General features: G+C 55.3%; 8 protein-coding genes across 9 annotated transcripts; 3 read left to right on the forward strand and 5 right to left on the reverse strand.

The window, feature by feature from the left end:
* Positions 1-70: 70 nt before the first annotated feature.
* Positions 71-1,863, reverse strand: H310_02166. 2 transcript variants are annotated; one of them, XM_008865589.1, is made up of 4 exons: positions 1,576-1,863; positions 1,480-1,528; positions 1,068-1,434; positions 71-1,011 (listed from the first exon to the last, which is right to left on the reverse strand). In XM_008865589.1, the coding sequence occupies exons 1-4, from the start codon at positions 1,848-1,850 to the stop codon at positions 161-163; spliced, it is 1,542 nt and encodes a 513-aa protein (XP_008863811.1). In that variant the 5' UTR covers positions 1,851-1,863; the 3' UTR covers positions 71-160. The 2 variants fall into 2 exon arrangements, with proteins under 2 accessions (XP_008863811.1, XP_008863812.1); XM_008865590.1 differs by having other exon boundaries at positions 1,068-1,528.
* A 29-nt stretch (positions 1,864-1,892) lies between these two features.
* Positions 1,893-3,667, reverse strand: H310_02167 (homogentisate 1,2-dioxygenase). Its single transcript, XM_008865591.1, has one exon. It carries the CDS (start codon positions 3,613-3,615, stop codon positions 2,236-2,238), a length of 1,380 nt encoding a protein of 459 aa, XP_008863813.1. The 5' UTR covers positions 3,616-3,667; the 3' UTR covers positions 1,893-2,235.
* Positions 3,668-3,789: 122 nt separating this feature from the next.
* On the reverse strand, positions 3,790-4,492 carry H310_02168 (hypothetical protein). The gene has a single exon (XM_008865592.1). The coding sequence runs from the start codon at positions 4,387-4,389 to the stop codon at positions 4,105-4,107; it is 285 nt and encodes a 94-aa protein (XP_008863814.1). The 5' UTR covers positions 4,390-4,492; the 3' UTR covers positions 3,790-4,104.
* A 1,128-nt stretch (positions 4,493-5,620) lies between these two features.
* Positions 5,621-6,551, forward strand: H310_02169 (hypothetical protein; the record flags this gene model as incomplete). The annotated part of the gene is made up of 4 exons (XM_008865593.1): positions 5,621-5,734; positions 5,799-6,099; positions 6,154-6,408; positions 6,457-6,551. 4 exons carry the CDS (start codon positions 5,621-5,623, stop codon positions 6,531-6,533), a joined length of 747 nt encoding a protein of 248 aa, XP_008863815.1. The 3' UTR covers positions 6,534-6,551.
* H310_02170 (hypothetical protein) lies at positions 6,359-7,576 on the reverse strand. The gene is made up of 4 exons (XM_008865594.1): positions 7,463-7,576; positions 6,935-7,416; positions 6,758-6,883; positions 6,359-6,707 (listed from the first exon to the last, which is right to left on the reverse strand). The coding sequence occupies exons 1-4, from the start codon at positions 7,524-7,526 to the stop codon at positions 6,549-6,551; spliced, it is 831 nt and encodes a 276-aa protein (XP_008863816.1). The 5' UTR covers positions 7,527-7,576; the 3' UTR covers positions 6,359-6,548.
* Positions 7,577-7,911: 335 nt separating this feature from the next.
* On the forward strand, positions 7,912-12,671 carry H310_02171 (hypothetical protein). Its single transcript, XM_008865595.1, has 4 exons — positions 7,912-10,928; positions 10,989-11,686; positions 11,749-12,061; positions 12,110-12,671. Exons 1-4 carry the CDS (start codon positions 7,928-7,930, stop codon positions 12,529-12,531), a joined length of 4,434 nt encoding a protein of 1,477 aa, XP_008863817.1. The 5' UTR covers positions 7,912-7,927; the 3' UTR covers positions 12,532-12,671.
* On the reverse strand, positions 12,631-13,898 carry H310_02172 (hypothetical protein). The gene is made up of 3 exons (XM_008865596.1): positions 13,417-13,898; positions 13,194-13,370; positions 12,631-13,150 (listed from the first exon to the last, which is right to left on the reverse strand). The coding sequence occupies exons 1-3, from the start codon at positions 13,862-13,864 to the stop codon at positions 12,780-12,782; spliced, it is 996 nt and encodes a 331-aa protein (XP_008863818.1). The 5' UTR covers positions 13,865-13,898; the 3' UTR covers positions 12,631-12,779.
* Positions 13,899-13,950: 52 nt separating this feature from the next.
* On the forward strand, positions 13,951-15,647 carry H310_02173 (hypothetical protein). Its single transcript, XM_008865597.1, has 2 exons — positions 13,951-14,428; positions 14,488-15,647. The coding sequence occupies exon 2, from the start codon at positions 14,653-14,655 to the stop codon at positions 15,526-15,528; it is 876 nt and encodes a 291-aa protein (XP_008863819.1). The 5' UTR covers positions 13,951-14,428; positions 14,488-14,652; the 3' UTR covers positions 15,529-15,647.
* Positions 15,648-17,973: the final 2,326 nt, after the last annotated feature.

Consider the following 17,973-nt stretch of genomic DNA (forward strand, 5'->3'; position numbering starts at 1 on the left):
AGACCTCTAATAGGTGACTCTCATGCATGGCAAAATCTTTGACTGAGATTACAAATTTGACAACATAATGGAGTGTTCAAGGAAAATATTTTCTTCGTATGATGACTTTTGACACCCACTGTACAACTGCAGCCGGTTAGCAAGTTGCTCGCAAGTAGCATCACTGCGTTTCATGGATGCGATCTACTGCTACGCTTTCGCTAGTGCCGAAGGGTGGCGGGTATTCGCTGTGCGCCGTCACGTTGTCTTGTAGTGCGTCGTCGTCTCTTACCGACGTCCGCATCCCTTCCGTCATAATGACGGCGAGGCGACCCGTGGATCGGCTGATCGCAGCACTCTTGATCGTGGGCATAGTTTGGCTTTGTTTTGCTTGGCCGATCGTGTCGTCTAGTACTTTGTCGAGCGCGTGTTGGGTGTGATGCCTTCGGAGAAAGTCAAACCATCCCGCCCCGAGCGGATGTCGCTGAAACCGGGGCAACATTTCGATCAAGATCTTGTTCACAATCGCGTCGAGGAGGACATCAAAGTATTGCGCCCCTTGCTCGCCGTCGTCAGGGTGGATGCTGTACTTGTTGTTGCACTCGAATGCAATCGCGTACCGCTTCAAGATCGTGCCCTTTACAACGTTGTCGAGTGGAAACGGCGCCGATGGCGCGATGAACTGGTTGTAAATGTCGAGTGCCGACATGTGACCTGGCATCTCGTTGCGGTAATCCACGAGCGCGCGCCACGCAATCACGCTTTCGATCATAAAGTCACTCTTGGCAAAGGCCGACATCGCTTGGAATCCGTTTGGCGTGTGCAGGAATGCGTCCAGGACCCGCGCAGTCCCGTTGAACATGGACGACGTGGCAGCAGTTCGCGACGCTCGAAAAAAGTCGCTGACCGGCCGCACAATGTGAATCCAGAGCAGCGTGTGGACAATGGCCACATTGATGGTCAAGTCTAGATGGTACGTGTACACAACTTCTGCCGGCACGAAGACCAAGATCGGAAAATACACGAAAAAATCTACCGACAGCGCAACGTCAACGACGCGGTCGACCAAGAGCGAGCGGCGCACGTACACACGACTAACGCACGGTTCCCTGTCTGGAACGCTTGCCGCAGGCCAAAATTGTCAACGACTTTGCTGATTTGAAACGACAGCGCGACAGACGCGGCGATCATAAACGCAAACGATGCCAAGTACCAATGGCGGACGGACGCCAGGAGCTGTGCGGGACAGTCGCCGCCCGCATACACAGTGTAGTTGTCGCCAAACACAATCAGGATCGGCGGGATATTCCACGCAATGTGGAGCACGATGCGCTCGATCCAAATGTATCGCGGTCGAAGGAACACTTGCAGCCAGTGCAGTGCGCGTTGCTTGGTCAAGGGTTTGGTACTTGCATGGTTGACCATAAACTCGGTCAAGTGGAATGCAAGCACGACCTAGAGGCACCACGTTCGGGTGGCAAAGTCACCGTGGATTCGTACGTGTCGCTCGGTCAAGACGTAGCCCACGAGAGCTATCTGCAACGGAATCCTACCAAGCGCATGCGGTCGGGACGGTCTTGTCATGGAAGGACGTACCCAAACGAGAGCAGCCCAAACGTGCACGAGATGTCGTCGATAAAGATCGTACCAACGAACCGCGCAAGGCTGTTGAGATATGCGGCCATCGCCACGAATGCCATCTCGCTCGGGTTGCGGTACTTGATGCTGGAGCTGTGTCGATTCGCGTAGTACACTGCAACGACAACAGGCGCGTAGAAACTCAACGACATGGTCGTGATCAGGAGCATCTTCCCAACTCCCGTCGGACCGTGCAGCACAGCCATAGCCGTGGCATTCCCTGGCGCCACCATCACGAAAGACAGCACAAGATGCGCTATAAATACCAGCCCACGCACAAACGAGAGACCTGATCACCCAAGGACAGGCCAGACGTCGTTGGGTGCCGGTCTTCATGGATGGATGTGGTGATGGACGTGCGATCTCAACGCACACACCACCCCGACGAAATGCAAATCAGTTCGAACAACCATCAGTCATGGCGTGCTGTAAATGTGCGATGCGCTGTGCACACGACGTGGGGGATCAAAGCATGGCCCGGACTGGACGCAGCGCCTCGTTGGTCAATGGCATATGGCCCGTCAGCTGACGCACGTCGGTGCGTGAATCGGATCGTGGCAAATCTCCGTGTGATGCGAGCGACGCGTCGAGATGCACTAAATTGAAAGGATAAACTACTTACTGGAGCAACTCGTTGGGCTCCTTCTGGTTCGGGTTGAACAACTTCTTGAGGGGCTGCCAGCACTTGTAATAGTCCTTTTCGTTCTGGGGGCAGTGGAGCGCATAGTCCGTGAGCTTGATCAAGTACGACGACTCGAACATGAACGCGAGGCCGCCATCAAAGTACTGCGGCTTCAGGTCGGCGTTCGACGCGCTTTCAAACGTGGATGCGTCGGGGCCGTGGGCGCTGTCGCAACTGTGCAACGACGCTCCGCCCGGGACGAACCCGTCCTTCTTGGCATCGTACACACCGTACACCATGCCCATGAATTCCGTCATGCAGTTGCGATGGTAGTACGGGGGACGGAATGTTTTTTCTTGCACCATCCAACGCGGAGGAAAGATGACAAAGTCGGCGACGGCGCAGCCCGCTTCGTCGGTCTGGCACGTCAACACCGTATAGATGGAAGGGTCGGGGTGGTCGTAGTTGACAGAGTTGATCGTGCAGAACAAGTCGAGATTGTACTTGTACGGGACGTAGTTCCCATGCCAAGCGACAACGTCAAAAGGCGAGTGGTTCATGTGGGCTGAGAACAGTTTGCCGCCAAACTTGCCGATCACGGTGAAGTCGACATCACGGTCTTCGTACCATGCGACGGGGTGCTCAAAGTCGCGGGGGTTGGCAAGGCCGTTTGCGCCAATCGGCCCCAAGTCGGGTAAGATAAAGTGGCGGTTGTACACTTCCAACACGTACCCACGAGAAGGTTCGTCGAGGTCGATCGAGAAGCGAATGCCGCGCTGGATCACGACAATTTCACGGGGCTTGACGTGCAGTTTGCCAAACTCAGTTGTGATTTTCAACGCTCCAACTTGCGGCACGATAAGGAAATCGCCGTCCGAGTTGTAGAACGCCGTGTCTTTCATCGACGCGTTGGCAGCATACATGTGGATGGCGAGACCCGCCTTCATCGTGGGTTCACCGGCACCGCCCATGGTGTGGAGACCTTGGATAAAGTTGACCTTTTCCGACGCCTTGGGCAACGCCATGGGTTGCCAGCGCAATTGTTGGGGCGTGATGTGTTGGTTGGCAAAATCGTTCACGATGTGCTTGGCAGGGATTTCCTTGTACTGGTCGTGGACCACGGGAGGCAAGATGCGGTACAACCAGCTGCGCTGGTTTGACTTGCGAGGCAACGTGAATGCCGTGCCCGACAATTGCTCGGCGTACAAGCCATAGTTGCATTTTTGCGGGTTGTTCATCCCGGTCGGGAGGGCGCCCTTGAGTACTTCCGACGCGAAATGGTTGCCAAATCCAGGCAAGTACTCGAGGTCCGACCACGAGCTGTCGACCTGCTCGGCACGGGTGCGCTTTACTGGCGTGGTCGCTTTCCCAGGCATGTTGAGTGAGCGGTTGCGGGCGAGTTGCCGAGTGACCGCACGTCTCGTCGGCAACTCAACGTTCCGAACATAGGTCCGATGTCCAACATTCGTTCTTTATCATGTAAGGTGTAAAATAGCATTCAAAATGTGGTAGAGTATTGCTTAAATGTGGTCAATTTGTGTTGCTTCATATTTTAGACATTCTATGTTATATTTCAAGCATACATTTATGATTCGAGAGGGCTGACATTTAAGAAGATCACCTCCCTGCCATTGTAAAACGACAAGAGATTCAGACGTACTTAAACGAATTACTTCGATGGGTCACAACTTCGACGGATCGAAGTTTACAAACTTTGGTGAATTTGTAGGACACAGGCAGTTGTTGGCCGTGGTTTGTCATGCAGCTGCTGCCGTCGTTGTTGCGCTGGCGGTGTCGAGCCGGCAACGACGGGGTGTCAGGAATTGGTTGCGTGCTCGATGAAGAGAATCGTGCTCAAGGGGATGCTACGGTAGGCCAAAGTACGCTTTGCATGCGGACCACATAGCTCGATAGATTGGATCGTTGGACAATGGAGGGTGTGGGGCCGCGAGGTCGAACGGAACGGATTCGCAAAACCACTGCAAGTAGTTGAAATCCATCGGCGGCAGGTCCACAAGTGGCAAGATGTTGTCAGGCGGCTCGAGAGGTGTTTCATCATCCATTCGAGTCGGTGACGACGGGACATGTAGCCGACTGTAGACACGACCAACCAGCAGAGCTGCGTTGACCCACACAAAACACAGCTTCATGGAAGACAGAGTCAGGCGTGCCTAGACGAGGTGGAAGTGGCTCCGATTTCGTCTGTACAAAGCACCTTCCAAGTTGGTCGTCCTCGAAGAAACGCCATTCTTCATTGGATATCGCAAGCGCGACCTTTCGCCTTTTTACGCATCTAAAAAATGTCACTAAAATTAGATTGAACTTTAACAACTCGCGGCAGCAGTTGAAAAGGTGATTTGTATCCATCGGTGGCACCTCCGACGCCTTGCGCGACTCGGAAGGTAGTTTGTCGGCAGACCCAAGACGGTCTCAACATGCAGGAGTGACACACCGGGCCATCAAGGCCGAAACACAATTGCGCGTTGGTGATACCGGTTGTGGCTCGAATGGCTTAGAATGGACCTTTCTGTCCTGTTGTCCCTTGCCGACTACGCGGGTGACTTCCCAGCGGATATAGCAGGGCAACTCCACTTCCCAAAGGCGGGGTGCAAGCAGAGCATCCTGAGACGATGAATCAGGGTGCGGCTGCGCCGGCGTCGCGCCACGCCTTATCCCTCTAGTTTTTGCCAAAGCGAATGCGGTCATTCACCTCTCGTCGTCGTCGCGAGTGTGAGGGATTGCCGCACTGAATGGCGGCGCGACCATGAACATGTTGAATGCACGGATGGCCGCGACGTATCGTCGACTTGAACGTAAACATCTACTCGACTCCACGACCTTCATCGGGTCGAACGGCTGCCTCCAGCGTCGCAACGAATTAGGCGCTGGAAAGAAATCCCTGCATCATGTCATGCATCGAAGAATGGAAAGCAGCCAGGATGTGCCGAAACTTTTCTATTCGTGTGGCATTGTGAGGGGTGGAGCGAATCGACTATGCCTTCTCTCACGAAGATAATAATGCGCACGGCCCTTTCTGAAATGCTGAAAGGTCCAGGTCGGCGTGTTTTCATCGTGCAGCGATCGATGTCAAGTCGTTGACCCAACGCTTTGGATGCCGACACACTCCAACTCACTCGAGAATAGCCAAGACCGAGTGATTCGCGACGGAAACCACTTGGATTCGTCTCGTGGCGGGCGGCGGTGACGATCGTGAACGAAGCCAGTTGGGGCTGCATCGACGAGCAACTCTGTGGTAGCTAGCTACCTGCAGGCGTCACTGCCTGGCTATGCTCCGAGGAAGCTGTCTCTGTTGAAATACGATCCCTACAGTGCAACCTACGATGACTATCGCTGTTGAACGGGGCCAAAAATAACACACGCATGCCCCGACCGTCACCTGGGGCAGTGGCGCTTGCCACGTTGCTTTGGTCCTTGTCTGCCCAGAACTTGGGAAACGTAAACCGCACAGTGTCTGAAGCATGCGAGGCACTCAAGGTACGCTATGGGAGGTCGCTCGATGTGCAAGCCTAATGGATCTGACCGTCTGCGTCTCGAGCAGATTCAGCTGGACAAGCTCTGGATCGATCAAAAGCAAATGAAGGAAGGTGTTGTTGCCGGAGCAGTGACCGCGACCGATTGCAAAGAGTTGCACGACATCAACGTGATGGACTACCGAACGAACGAGCAGCAAGCCGCGCTGTGTTCGAATCCGTGCTACAACAACACGGCGTCCACGTATGCGAGCATGCTCAACTTGGACTGTTTTCAAGGCCAGGACGAGTACGAGGTCGCCAACCAGCGCCTTTTTGCCGCCAGTTTTCAGTACGGCTGCCAGCAAGACGCGGCCGAACAGTACTGCGGTAGGACTGCCACCAACGTGCCAATCCTAAGACGTTGGTTTGCGCGGTGGGCAGTACCGCTGGTAGGCTTGACCATGCAAAAAGCAGGGTCCAAGTACGACCTTTGCAGCGACATCGTCAACAAAATTGGGTGCTGCTTTGAAAGCTACAAGCGATACATGTCGTTTGGCACATCTCGGTCGGTCGAAGAAATGACGATGATGACGGCCGCTTGCGCGGACAAGGTGTCGGACATCGCGGTGCCGTGCAAATGCAACCCTGGGAATGCATACGCCAGTTCGATCAAAAACGTCTTGGTCTGCAGCTATGGTATGTTCGTAAATCCCTGTCGTGCAGGCCATGAACCTGTTTGAGTAGCGTCGGAGCGGTGGCCGTGTCACGCACAAGTGCTGTTGGTGGCGCTGGCCGCAGTTTTCACGTTCGTGTGGCTCTAACATGGCGAATCATGGCTACGATTGCTTCTTCCCTTGGACGTGGGCGACAAAGTCGTCGATCAAGACTGGCCACGCGCCGTTTTCATCGTAGTTGCTCAGGTCCGACGCGACTTGGTTGGAGAACTCGAGCAACTGCATCCAAACATCGCGAGAAATCGCATTCTTTTGATGCGCCTACAACAAGCCATTCATTGGACATTCCAGGAATGTGCCACACAATCAACCTTGACGTAGGCCAGCCACGGCTTGAGAAGACCGAAATGGGCCGGGAGAAGGATCTCCCACAACTCGAGCGCTGTATCAATCGCCATGCTGCGCTGATCGGGTTCTTTGGCAAAGCTGAATGTGTGCTGCAGAGAAAACACGTCGGGATTGCCCTGTTCAAAGGCATGACGACGTACCCCGTAGATCTTGGAAAACAACGCTCGATCACTCGTGAGGTGCTTGCGAAGAAGAGGCAGCTTTTCTTTGAGGTCGTTCACGGAGTGGCATTTCAGTGCCTTTAAGCCGTGGACGAACTCGGCCTTCGTAAACTCGCTCATTGTCATGGCGTTCATGTGGTACGCCAGAGCGAGCATGACAGGATCCTGTGCGTCAATGCCTAAATGCTCACAGAGCAGAAAGATCCCGTCGTCCGACATCACCCCGTCGTTTTCTGGGTCCGCGTACGCGCGGAACACTTGAGCCAGCTCGACACTCCACCCGTCTTCGCCTGACTTAGACGATGTTATCGCCACCTCTATATCGGACGCTTTTATCTTCTTCTGTCCATTGCCACCGTTGTCCCCATGGCACCGCTTCGACGATGTTTTTGACGATGCTGTTTGGTAATGTTTGTCAAGACGTTGCACCAGCTCGGCTTTCTTGCCGTTCACGCGAAGACCTAGTCAAATCCAATTAACTCGAACCCTGCGAGAGGACGCACGCACCCTCTCCCTTGCACAACTCCTGCAGCTCTTTCACCTTGAGACTCGACAAGTCGGACCTTTCCATCGCCCAGTTCAAGGTAGCGGGCAACGTTTTCGATGTTTGGTACCGCAGCGCTTTTGCTGTCGATTGGGCGGGAGGCGTTTAATTCATGCGATTGGACAAAATGAAGAGGAAATATTAGCTGCGGATTGGTTGATTACATCGTCCAAGCAACCACCTTCCACACACGGCAATCCGCTGGCTGGAGCTTCGTACAAGGCACGATCGTTTCCGAAGACACTATTTGAGAGCACATGCATGCAGATGACCGGCAGCTGCGGAGGCACCTAGCTGTAGCAGGTGGCACAAGCACTGATACATCCTTCGAAATTGCGCACGTGATTGGTGGAAAGCAATGTATTTTAACCAATAAAGTGCCACCATGACTTAGCCAGAAGTTTTCGTTTGAATTTGCACAACCTGCAATGCCGACGAGCGAAGTCGACGGCACATTGCCGCCAGGTGCAGCAGCAGGCGATGATGGGCAGTCACTGGATGTCACCGTGGGGTCCCAGACGACACTTCGAGACAGCTCGGACTATCCGGCAAATCGAGTTTGTATGGTCTGCTTCGATGGTGCGGAATACGCGACGAATCCCCTGCTTTGCTGTAGCGTCCCAACATGCCGGATGCGAGTTCACTTGGCATGCTACGGCTCTGGGACCGAGTTAAAGCCACTTATGCCATACAAAAGGCGCTCGACGTGGGTTTGCGACGCCTGTGCGATTGAAAAGCAGCACGGGGCAGAGCCGACACTAAACGCACAACGAACTTGTGTCGTATGCAAGCTGCCTGGAGGTGCTCTGAAGCCGACAAAAACTGACAACGCTATGTGCCATCTAGTTTGCGTGCGATGGTTGCCCGAACTAAAGCAAGTGCCATCCGAGTTGCACCCGACGGCATCTGTCGTGGACGCGGACCTGCTTTATGGCACACGCAAGTCATTGAAGTGCCACATTTGCCAGAAGCGGAACGGGTGCTTGCAGTGCATGGTAAAGCGATGCACAAAGGCATTCCATGCAGTCTGTGCCCTGCGAGCCCCGGAGACCAAAGTGTACACAGGCATCACCGAGGCAAACCACCTGGCATGCATCTGTGACGCGCACTTCGCCGAAGTACGCGCGACATTCCGGTCGATCAAAGACGAGTATTGGGATCAGCCGTATATTGGTGAAGAAATCGACGACGTTATAGATGATGGTGACGCGAGCGACACAGGACAATCCCGGCCACCAACGCCACTGAACGCACCACCCTCTAGCATGCTGACGCAACCGCCGCTACCGACGATGTTGGCGCCTGTGGCTCATTTTGTAAAGCCTCCAACCCCAAACAAAGTCGGAAGACCTCGCAAGAATCCACTGCCGTCGCAAGACCCGTCCGCTCCTAAACCCATGCTGCCGCCTCCTCCTGGAAGCACTCAAGCCCCTCTACCGTTCGTGCCACCGCCACCGCCAATGATGTCAACTGTCGGCCGCCCACGACCACTGACGCCCCAGACATATCCATCTCCACACCCTCCACACTCCATGACCGTGTCCTCTAAACCGTCCGACGTGGCTGTCTGCACTTGGTGCATGCAACCCATGCTGAGTTCAATGCTCCAGGTCCATCAACAGTCTATGTGTCAATCCCGACCGTCGCAGCGGAATTCCACGTCAAAGGATTCCAATCAACCGAAAAAGACCCGGGGGCGACCGCCTGGCCCGACCAGCAAAACCAACAAAGACCGACCGCTTCTCCAGCCGCAAGAAGCGCCAGCGAAGAAGGCGGATGGACCATCCGGCCCCAAGACCGGAATGAAGCTGCAACCATCTCCACTGATTGCGTCAGCGGGACCTTTCCCAAGACCGATGATGACCATGCAGCCTCGCCCCATGGCATCGCATCCCATGGCCACAATCCCTCGACCTCCCGATGGTCATCCCACGCCTCCACCCCAACCTGTCAAAGATATCCTCATGGAAAACGCTCTTGGGCTCCTCCGTCTGAACTCTGTCGACCCACTCTTTGCGTCTTGGCCTAGCATGCTTGGCGGCGGCCTCTTGCAGTCGCGAGACTTCTGGACACAAGTGCTTCAAGCGTTCTTCTCCAAACCAGGTCTCACGCCACCCAAGTGGAATCCCATCACACAGTGGTTGGCCGGTGTGTCATGTCAAGCATTTCTTCAACCGCTCAAGCCTCCGACCAAGTGCTCCGATGTCACCACGTTCACCCAGATATCGAGCGAGTGGCTGGCCGCGACAGACGTCCGCCACACGTGCGACGCCATGCTTCAGTCTCATGGCGTGCGCTGCGCCCAGCCATTGACACCCTTCACACACATCAAGTCGTTGACTCGAGAGAGTGAGACGTCGGGCATTCTGGAAGTTGTCCTTGCCAGCCACAACCGGCCCCTGCTCCATTGTCGATTCGCTGTCGTATGCGCTGTCCACGCACCGACCAACTCGGACGCGCCGAATGTCGTGTGGAGTCGATTTCGACCGAACAATGCGCTTGTGTCGATGCCCAACGACGCTGAGTCCACCATTCTGTCGTCCACAACCGCACCAGCGGTATCGCCACAGCAGCCTCCCCACAAAGAGCTCCCGATTTGGATCGCTCTTTTGTCGAGCGAAGAAACGACAGACGTCACCGTAAGCGACATGTACGACTCCGCGGCAGTGCACGTGACGAACGCTCCTGTCAAAGACGACATGGCGTTAGAATCCATGTTGTGTTGGGATTTGCTCCAAGAACAACTGAAAGTGAACCGCATGCGGATGCAGAGCCTGTGGCGTAAGGCGAATGCAGCGTCGGCGTCGGACGCGACCGCGGCCGCAAAGCATGTCGAGAGTCTGTACGAAGAGTATAACTGGTGGAAGTCGGTGTGCACGAGCATGATGAAAGGCACGAACGACATGCCGTTCTTGGACGACCCTGACGGCAACCTCACGGGTGACCTCCAGTCGTTTGAAGATGGCACGTGTGTGGTGTGCATGGATGGTTACTCGGAAGACTCGAATCCGATTATCTTTTGCGACAAGTGCGACGTCGCCGTTCATCAGCGCTGTTATGGCGTCGCGACGATCCCGAAGAGCGACTTTTACTGCGACAAGTGCAGTGCCAAAGGACCCGTCGTCCCGCAGTGCGCGCTGTGTCCCCATCCCCATGGCGCACTCAAACAAACGGTGGAAGGTCTCTGGGTCCATGTGTTTTGCGCCCTCTGGTGCCCGACGACCTTCCTCGTCAAGGTGCCTCGCATGCTTTTCCAACTAACGCCAGATTTGTCCAAAGTCCGATACGCTACCACTTCGATCGACGAGTTGGGCAGCACGACTGCTCTCGCTGACGTTGTCGGCCTTCCTCCACCCGTCCAACGTGGTGGACTCTGCCGCGTTTGCCGAATCGCCACAGGCTGTACGATTCAGTGCCGCAATTGTCCAGGTACTCTGTCTATTTCGTTGCATGGAGTACGGTGAACTGTCTGAGTTTTTGTCGCTCTAGCGTCGTTCCACCCGCTCTGTGCATGGTTCGCTGGATGCTACATGCATGTACAAGTTGCAGCATGTGGCTACGTCTGTGCCGGCGGTGGCCAAGGCCTCCTGTACACATTGACATGCCTGGATCACACGCCACCGGCGCTGCCATGCCAAGATCGACACCTTCAACGTTGCCAGCGCGAACAACTGTACAAGTCGACAACTCGCAATCGTTGCGCCGTGTGTTTTGAGCCCATGCCGACGATGTATCCCCAGCATCGGTTTGACGCCCTACCGTCCACACATTTCTTTTTGCGATGTACGGTCTGCCATGTCCAATGCCATGCGCATTGCGCGCATCCCATCGATGCAGTCGACTCTCGTACCCCCACCGCAACGTGGCAATGTGAAAAGTGCGTGGCGCCGGGGTCGCCGGCGGAGCAACCCGCCGCCGTGTCGTGCCTTTTGTGTGATCTGCCCCAGGGCTACATGCTTCCCGCTCACATTCCGTCGGAAGCTCGGACGGCCACTGCCGCCGGTGGCCTAGCAGTGTCCCCACCGCCCGTCCACCCGTACGTCCATTTGTACTGCGCCAGAGCGTTCCAGCAATCGATTCAAAAGACGTCGAAACAAGGGCGCGTCGTCATGATAACTGCTGCTGCCGCCCATGTGATTCCATTGCCATCCCACAAATGCGTCGTCTGCCACGCAAAATCCCCCGCGGTACTTTGGCAGTTTGTCCTTACACTGGTTACAAAACTCACCCGATTGTTTCGTTGCGCTAGACTCGCCTCGTGACTTGTTGGAAAAAACAATGCTCGGTTCTGTTTCATCCGTACTGCAGCGCCACTTCCTTGTGGTTCAGTTGGAAACCCACGCCGAAGGCAAAGACGTTGTATTGCTGCAGCGAACACCCGCCCGGCTTTGCCGCGTTTGATGCTGCCAGACAGGTCTGGGTCACTCGGGACACCCTCATGGCACTCCAGGAGATTCGTTGCTCTTTGGAACGCGTGCGGATGTTTATTAATTTGTCCAAGCAGCGGGAAAAGGCCAAAAAGCGTTTGTTTGTTCAGTCGGATAGCCGCGCGTTCGACAAAGGTTCTCCACGGTCCCTCTCGGTCTGAAATCTCTGACTCGTTTGTCTAGTGATGGAATTCCTCCATGTGAAGGCACCGACCAAGATCATGAAGGAATTTTACCACAGCGTGACCAACACACGGCTCGCGGATGTCCCCAAACGGAAACTGCCCGACGAGCTGGTCATGCCGAGCAAGGTCGCCCGCACAGAGTCGCCGACCCCCACGAAGGCAGCGCTTTTGACGGAAGCACCGAGCCGAAGCAAAATGCAAAAACGCCACCAACACGAGGCAACTCGACAACGCTACCGACGCTTCCTCGAAGACTCGCGCGACGATGCCGAGGAAGAGTCGGACGAAGAAAACGTTCAAGACTACTTGGCCAGGATGGCGACATTTTGGTCGCAGCCTGTCGAAGGGGAAGACCATCCATCGATGGACGACGTCATGGCCGCGCTGTATCCACACCACGTTGCCGCCGACGCGTTGTAGGAATACGCCACTTGGTCGCAGCGGCCGTGCCAAATCTCAAAGTCATTCAACCACACCGCATGCCACGATCCCCATGACTGTCCAAGCTTAGGCTCCACACAGTCAACACAATTTGGATACCATTCGTTTTTGCATGCTCCTGTCGCTCACGACAAAGTGTCGACAACACGCCGGAGAGCCCAAACCAGCGACTGCGAGCCGAGCAGTGTGCTGGCGTCCGTGCTGAAAGGACCAAAGTCGCCATGGATTTACTCGTCGCTTGCATCGTAGATCGGTGGGAACGACGTGCCATGGGGAAACTGGAGCCAATTCGTCGAGGGGTACTTGGTCTCGTGCGACTCGACGGCATGGATCGCGTACGCATGACGGGACGTGAGCGACTTGTTGGCGTGCGAGTAGTGCACAAATGCATGGTGGAGCAGTACGAGGTCCCCTTTCTTGGTCAGGATCGGTTTTCCATTCGATATGTCAAACGTGGCATGGCCGGACGTGGTCAGGAGAGGCTGGTCCTTGTCGGCGTTGACAGGAGTCAAGTTGCGCCCGTCGTACGGCGTCGTGCGCAGAAATCGCTGCTGGATCGGAGTTGTTTTGTGCGACCCCGGCACTCCATACAAGCATCCTACAGACGTGTTCAGGAATGGGGAATCGGAGCGACGACCGACCGTTCAACGGGGTGCAGTCTTCCAATGCCCACCAGAATCCGATGACGCTCTGCGGCTCCGTGTACAAGTACGTGCCGTCTTGATGGGGCAACACCTCGCCGCCAATGGAAGGCTGCTTGAAGATGTACATCGATTGCGGCAACACGGGGTTGATGTACCCGAGAGACTTGAGAATCCCTGCAACACAACGTTAACGGAGCTAGTCGTCTACGATTCGTCATACCCGTGACTTGTGGAGAGAAGCTCACGGCGCGGAAAGCGGGGTCCAGGGAATGGAGATTGTGACCAATCTTGTTGATCGCTTTGTTGATGGGGACGATGAGGTTGCCCTCGTCGTCGAACGCTTTCTCTTCAAAGAAGTACCGGATTTGATGGCCCGATTCGAGAAAGTACGAGTCGCTGAAGCGCGTCTGATGCGTTGAGCTGAAGATGGACTTTTGGTACGCATTCGGGTCGAATTGCGCCAGGTGGTGGAGCGAACGGAAGCGCAGCGCATCACAAACGTCGTCGGACAACGCACCGCGAATGTGGAGGAACCCGTTGGTGTCGTAAAACTTCTTTTGATCGGCAGTCAGCCCGAACGCACTCGCGTTACCGCTACCCGTGTAGTGCCTCAACCAGGGTAGCAACGAAGACGGCTTCCAGAGCTGGGCTTGCGTGCGACGTAGCATGTTGGGATGGGGTGGTAGCTTACTGTGATTTTACGTTTTTTCGGTATTCACACTATTTTTGGGCTTTTCTCTCGCTGTTGACAATTCGACTCCCAGTGCTGCGATGAACAAGCGTTGACAGGGGACTTGTCCGCGCCGCGCAAGACACGGTTCTGAACGCGTTGCGCTCGGAGGTTCCCGCGGCGTCGTGGAGATCAGGTTTGGCCTCGCTGGCAAGCTGAACTTGGTCGATTTGGCTGGATCGAAAAGCAGTCGAAACACACTCGGCGGGCGGGGGCCAGAACGGACGAAGTCAAACACGTCAACAGGAGTGTCTCAAACAACTGCATCGCGATGTTGAAGCAGCCTGGACGGAAACGCATTCTGTACAGAGACTCGACGCTCACGCAGTTATCCTCGCTTGGTGGTGTCGCGCGCTCAGTACGTTGGGTGTGCCATTCCCTGTTGAAGATGGTCCTCGCAAGTCGCAGGTCGTCCTCGCAACTATCCATGGGCTTGCCACCGACAAGACCATCCAAACGATCCAGTTTGCGGTAGCTCCAATGGTCCAGGACTTGCTGACAGGTACGAGATGTGATTGCTGACGGAGTTGCATTTCTGTTTTCCCGTTGTCTTGAAACTAGGGTGAGGACACTGAATGCTATCAGCGTGGGCATGGTTGGGACGCTCGTCTTCGCGGCGATGGCCGACGCGGTCCAAGGATTTCCCGAGGGTAGCGCTGCTCGCCTTGTGGTTCAACACGGATGGTCGATGATGCTGGTGGTGGGTGACGCTCGTGCGGACAATGGATGGTCAGGACGATGGTGGCGCTATCAATGGCCAACGCCCTATTTGTCTTTGAGGTGGTAGTGCCGACGGTGTGGCAACGAACTCTGCCCCAAACACCTTGGTCATGTCCATCGCTTGTCGTCGTGGTTGGACGCTGCTGTTTCTCAAGAAAGCAGTACACATTCAAAGCTGTCTTTGCCAACGTCGCCCTTCGCGCGGCGTGGACAACGCCAACGACATGGATGCGTTTGATGGCAGGTGTGACTGCTCTGTTCGTGTTGTGTGGATTTATGTGTGTGTTGCTGCCGTTGACGAATCCTCCGACCCGTCGAAAATCTGGATGCAGCAGGAAGTTGCTGGTAACGCCGTGTTTCAGTTCGCTTGGCTCGTCATTCGAAGCAAAAACGACTGTGGCCATCTCGTCCCATCTTGCACACGATAGTGACACTACAAACATGCGTGCGATTCTGTATCCAGAAGAGGCGCATGACATCCACATGATCTGCTTTGACGCGGTGGTCGTACTGGTGTCGTTGCCAGTCGGCGTCGTGTGGTGCATTGTCGCATATCTGGTTTGCGGAGGCCACAAATTGCCCAACGTCTCGACATGTGGCTGCCATGTACCGCCGCCACGTACCGCACTTGTCAGCGTGGAGATTTGTTCTCGGTGGACCTTGTTCGATCGATGTCGTCGCTCAGCGTTTCGATCGACACGATGGTCGAAAATTGAAAATTCAATCCCCATGACGGCCACGAGCATGTGCCACGCCTTGATTTATGGACGCATTGGCGCAATTGTTGCGTCCCTCGTACCTTGCGAACAAGATGACCTCACAAGCTCCACCACCTCTGGATATCTGTGGAAAGCGCTGCGACGTCGTTTGCTGGACGCTTGACCGTCGGTCCGGTCGTGTCGACGATTGTCCAAGTGGCTGTGGCCACTTGGACAATCGCCACCGATCCACACTACTTATCAAGGTATCATACGAGCAATCTCAACGACGAGCATGCTGTGCCGTGCACCTTTACGAGCTGAATGCTCCCCAACCGATGGCAAGTACACGAGTCTGTTGAGAAGAACGCATTCCCATGCAAATGAAAAGGTCATCGTTTTCGGCTGCAGGGATACCTGGCTTACCACAGCGTCGTAGACCAAAACAGCCACGACAAGTCGTCGCCGCGAGCGACCCGAATGCATCTGCAGTGGACGAGACGACGCTTGAATACGTTGCCGACCCCTCGCCACGATATCCCGATGTACTTGTAGCCTTGGCTTCTTGGAGACTCGTATAGTAACACGAGCTGAAAATTGTTTCCTTGCGGCCCGTGCATGACATGCGTTGGGCCCGTCGAATGTGCCGTTTCATGGCAAGCGAACAGTTTCGTCGGCAAGACCAACCAAAGTGGTCGCGGGAATCCATCGGGGTTGTTCATGCATGCTGCCACATGGACGAGCCACAATGTGCAAGCGTCGTGCCCGCATCGCCCGTCGAAACCATCCCTGACAACCCAACGACAACGCCTCCGTCGTCGGCTGATTCGGTGTCGCTCGCGTTGGAAGACGGTCGTCAAGGTGCCAACGAACGCATCCGAGTCTTCGTTCGCGTTCGCCCGCTGTCAGCATGTGAAGCCACCTTGTCCACGACTGACGTACTGTGTCGACCAGCACAATTGACATGACTAAATGACTTGTGTGCCTAGTTGGTCTCGACCACCGCCACGTCCCTCTGCTTGCCGTCGTCGTCCCAGAGTCGCGTCGAGTGTGCTTTCGACCGCATTTTCGCCGCCGACGCCACACAAGCGGATGTGTATACTTCCGTACAACCGCTTGTGTCCGACGTGCTGGAAGGGTTCAACGCAACGATATTTGCGTACGGACAAACTGGGACAGGCAAGACGCACACCATTCTTGGCATGGACGACAACACAGAGCTGTCTGCGCCCCACGCGCGAAGCACGACGCCCGACCTCTCGCTGTCCGCTCCGTCTTGGGGCATAATTCCTCGTGCTTTGATCCAACTCGTGGATGCGACCGCATCCAACCAAGACTGTTCCATTTCGTGCGCGTACCTCCAGATTTACAACGAAAAGATCTATGACTTGCTCACGGACAAACGGCGGCAGAAACCGCTCATGTTACGAGAAGCCCTAGACGGGACGACGGAAATGGTGGTGCAAGGCTTGTCGACGTACCCCATCACGTCGCTGTCGGATGTCATGACGTTTCTGAAACGTGGGTACGTCGTCTCGAACGGAATCGGCCGGTAGAACTGATGGCTGTCTCTCACGAGCACAGGCGACTTCATCGGGTCGTACGAGAGACCGACATGAACGCTCATAGCAGTCGGTCGCACGCGATATTGCAGGTCACACTCAAATGCCATTCCAAGGACGGCGTGCGCCGCGCCAAGTTGAACTTGGTCGACTTGGCTGGGTCCGAAAAGTGGAACAAGCAGGCCGTGAAACCCGGTGTCGAAATCGAAGAAATGAAAAACATCAACACGAGCTTGTCGGCACTTGGAAACTGCATCGCAGCGCTGACTGAGTCCGGTCGAAAGCACATCCCGTACCGCGACTCTTCCCTGACGCGGTTGCTGCAAGACTCGTTGGGAGGCAATACCCGGACGGTGCGCGGCGTCGATTGCAAAGCAACGATTGATGACACAGGTGTAGGTGCTTATTGCGACAATCAACCCACGCGCTTCGGACGAGACCCTGCGCACGATTCAGTTTGCCGACCGCACGCGAGCCGTCATGCAATGCGTTGTTCAAAGTCAAAACACGCCCCTGTCACCGCGGCAGATGCACCTAGGTATACAACGACTTTGGTCGTCGGATGCGCTGACTGTTTTGTAGGACTCGCCGCTGCCCGCATGCACATTGCAAAACTCAAGCAAAAGGTGCACGAACTGACCGAGCAAAAGGACAAACAAGCAGACATCGTCGCCCAAAAGTTCGAGGCGCAGGTGCGGGAAAAGGAACGTGCGATCGAGCGCCTGCATACACAGAACGAATTGTACCAGCAACAACTGCTGGACGGCGAGCGACAAATCCAATTGCTCAAGGGCCAAGTACAAGCGCTGTCCACGCCGCCGAAAACCACGTGGGCAGTTCCATCGCAGCAGCCCACGTCCAACCAAATCAGCCATCTCGACGAGCCAAGCGCTGGCTACCGTCCTGTCGGACAACCGATCCTAAAATCCCTTCCACACCTCGAAGACAAAATCAAGAGCAGTGAGCTTTACAGGACAAAGTACGGGATCAAGCAGCCTTTTCAAAGCCAGTCATTCCAACTCGTGGAAAGCGTCCATCCAACCCCAGGGTACGCAGCTCCGAGTTTC

Source organism: Aphanomyces invadans (genome assembly GCF_000520115.1).
Source record: "Aphanomyces invadans strain NJM9701 unplaced genomic scaffold supercont1.3, whole genome shotgun sequence".
NCBI lineage: Eukaryota > Oomycota > Saprolegniomycetes > Saprolegniales > Verrucalvaceae > Aphanomyces > Aphanomyces invadans.

Bases quoted from the DNA above. Each gene is read 5' to 3' on its own strand.
- H310_02166 (XM_008865589.1), bottom strand. From the start codon at position 1,850: ATGGTGGCGCCAGGGAATGCCACGGCTATGGCTGTGCTGCACGGTCCG. The intron at 1,435-1,479 runs GTACGAATCCAC...TGGTGCCTCTAG, and splicing joins ACGTCTTGACCGAGCGACAC to GTCGTGCTTGCATTCCACTT. The intron at 1,012-1,067 runs GTACGTGCGCCG...CGCTGTCGGTAG, and splicing joins GAACCGTGCGTTAGTCGTGT to ATTTTTTCGTGTATTTTCCG.
- H310_02167 (XM_008865591.1), bottom strand. From the start codon at position 3,615: ATGCCTGGGAAAGCGACCACGCCAGTAAAGCGCACCCGTGCCGAGCAG.
- H310_02168 (XM_008865592.1), bottom strand. From the start codon at position 4,389: ATGAAGCTGTGTTTTGTGTGGGTCAACGCAGCTCTGCTGGTTGGTCGT.
- H310_02170 (XM_008865594.1), bottom strand. From the start codon at position 7,526: ATGGAAAGGTCCGACTTGTCGAGTCTCAAGGTGAAAGAGCTGCAGGAG. The intron at 6,884-6,934 runs GTACGTCGTCAT...TTTTCTCTGCAG, and splicing joins TGTTTTCCAAGATCTACGGG to CACACATTCAGCTTTGCCAA. The intron at 6,708-6,757 runs GTTGATTGTGTG...GGCTTGTTGTAG, and splicing joins CGTGGCTGGCCTACGTCAAG to GCGCATCAAAAGAATGCGAT.
- H310_02171 (XM_008865595.1), top strand. From the start codon at position 7,928: ATGCCGACGAGCGAAGTCGACGGCACATTGCCGCCAGGTGCAGCAGCA. The intron at 10,929-10,988 runs GTACTCTGTCTA...TTGTCGCTCTAG, and splicing joins TCAGTGCCGCAATTGTCCAG to CGTCGTTCCACCCGCTCTGT. The intron at 11,687-11,748 runs GTACTTTGGCAG...TCGTTGCGCTAG, and splicing joins GCCACGCAAAATCCCCCGCG to ACTCGCCTCGTGACTTGTTG.
- H310_02172 (XM_008865596.1), bottom strand. From the start codon at position 13,864: ATGCTACGTCGCACGCAAGCCCAGCTCTGGAAGCCGTCTTCGTTGCTA. The intron at 13,371-13,416 runs GTATGACGAATC...GTTGTGTTGCAG, and splicing joins CTTCTCTCCACAAGTCACGG to GGATTCTCAAGTCTCTCGGG. The intron at 13,151-13,193 runs GTCGGTCGTCGC...ACACGTCTGTAG, and splicing joins AGACTGCACCCCGTTGAACG to GATGCTTGTATGGAGTGCCG.
- H310_02173 (XM_008865597.1), top strand. From the start codon at position 14,653: ATGGTCAGGACGATGGTGGCGCTATCAATGGCCAACGCCCTATTTGTC.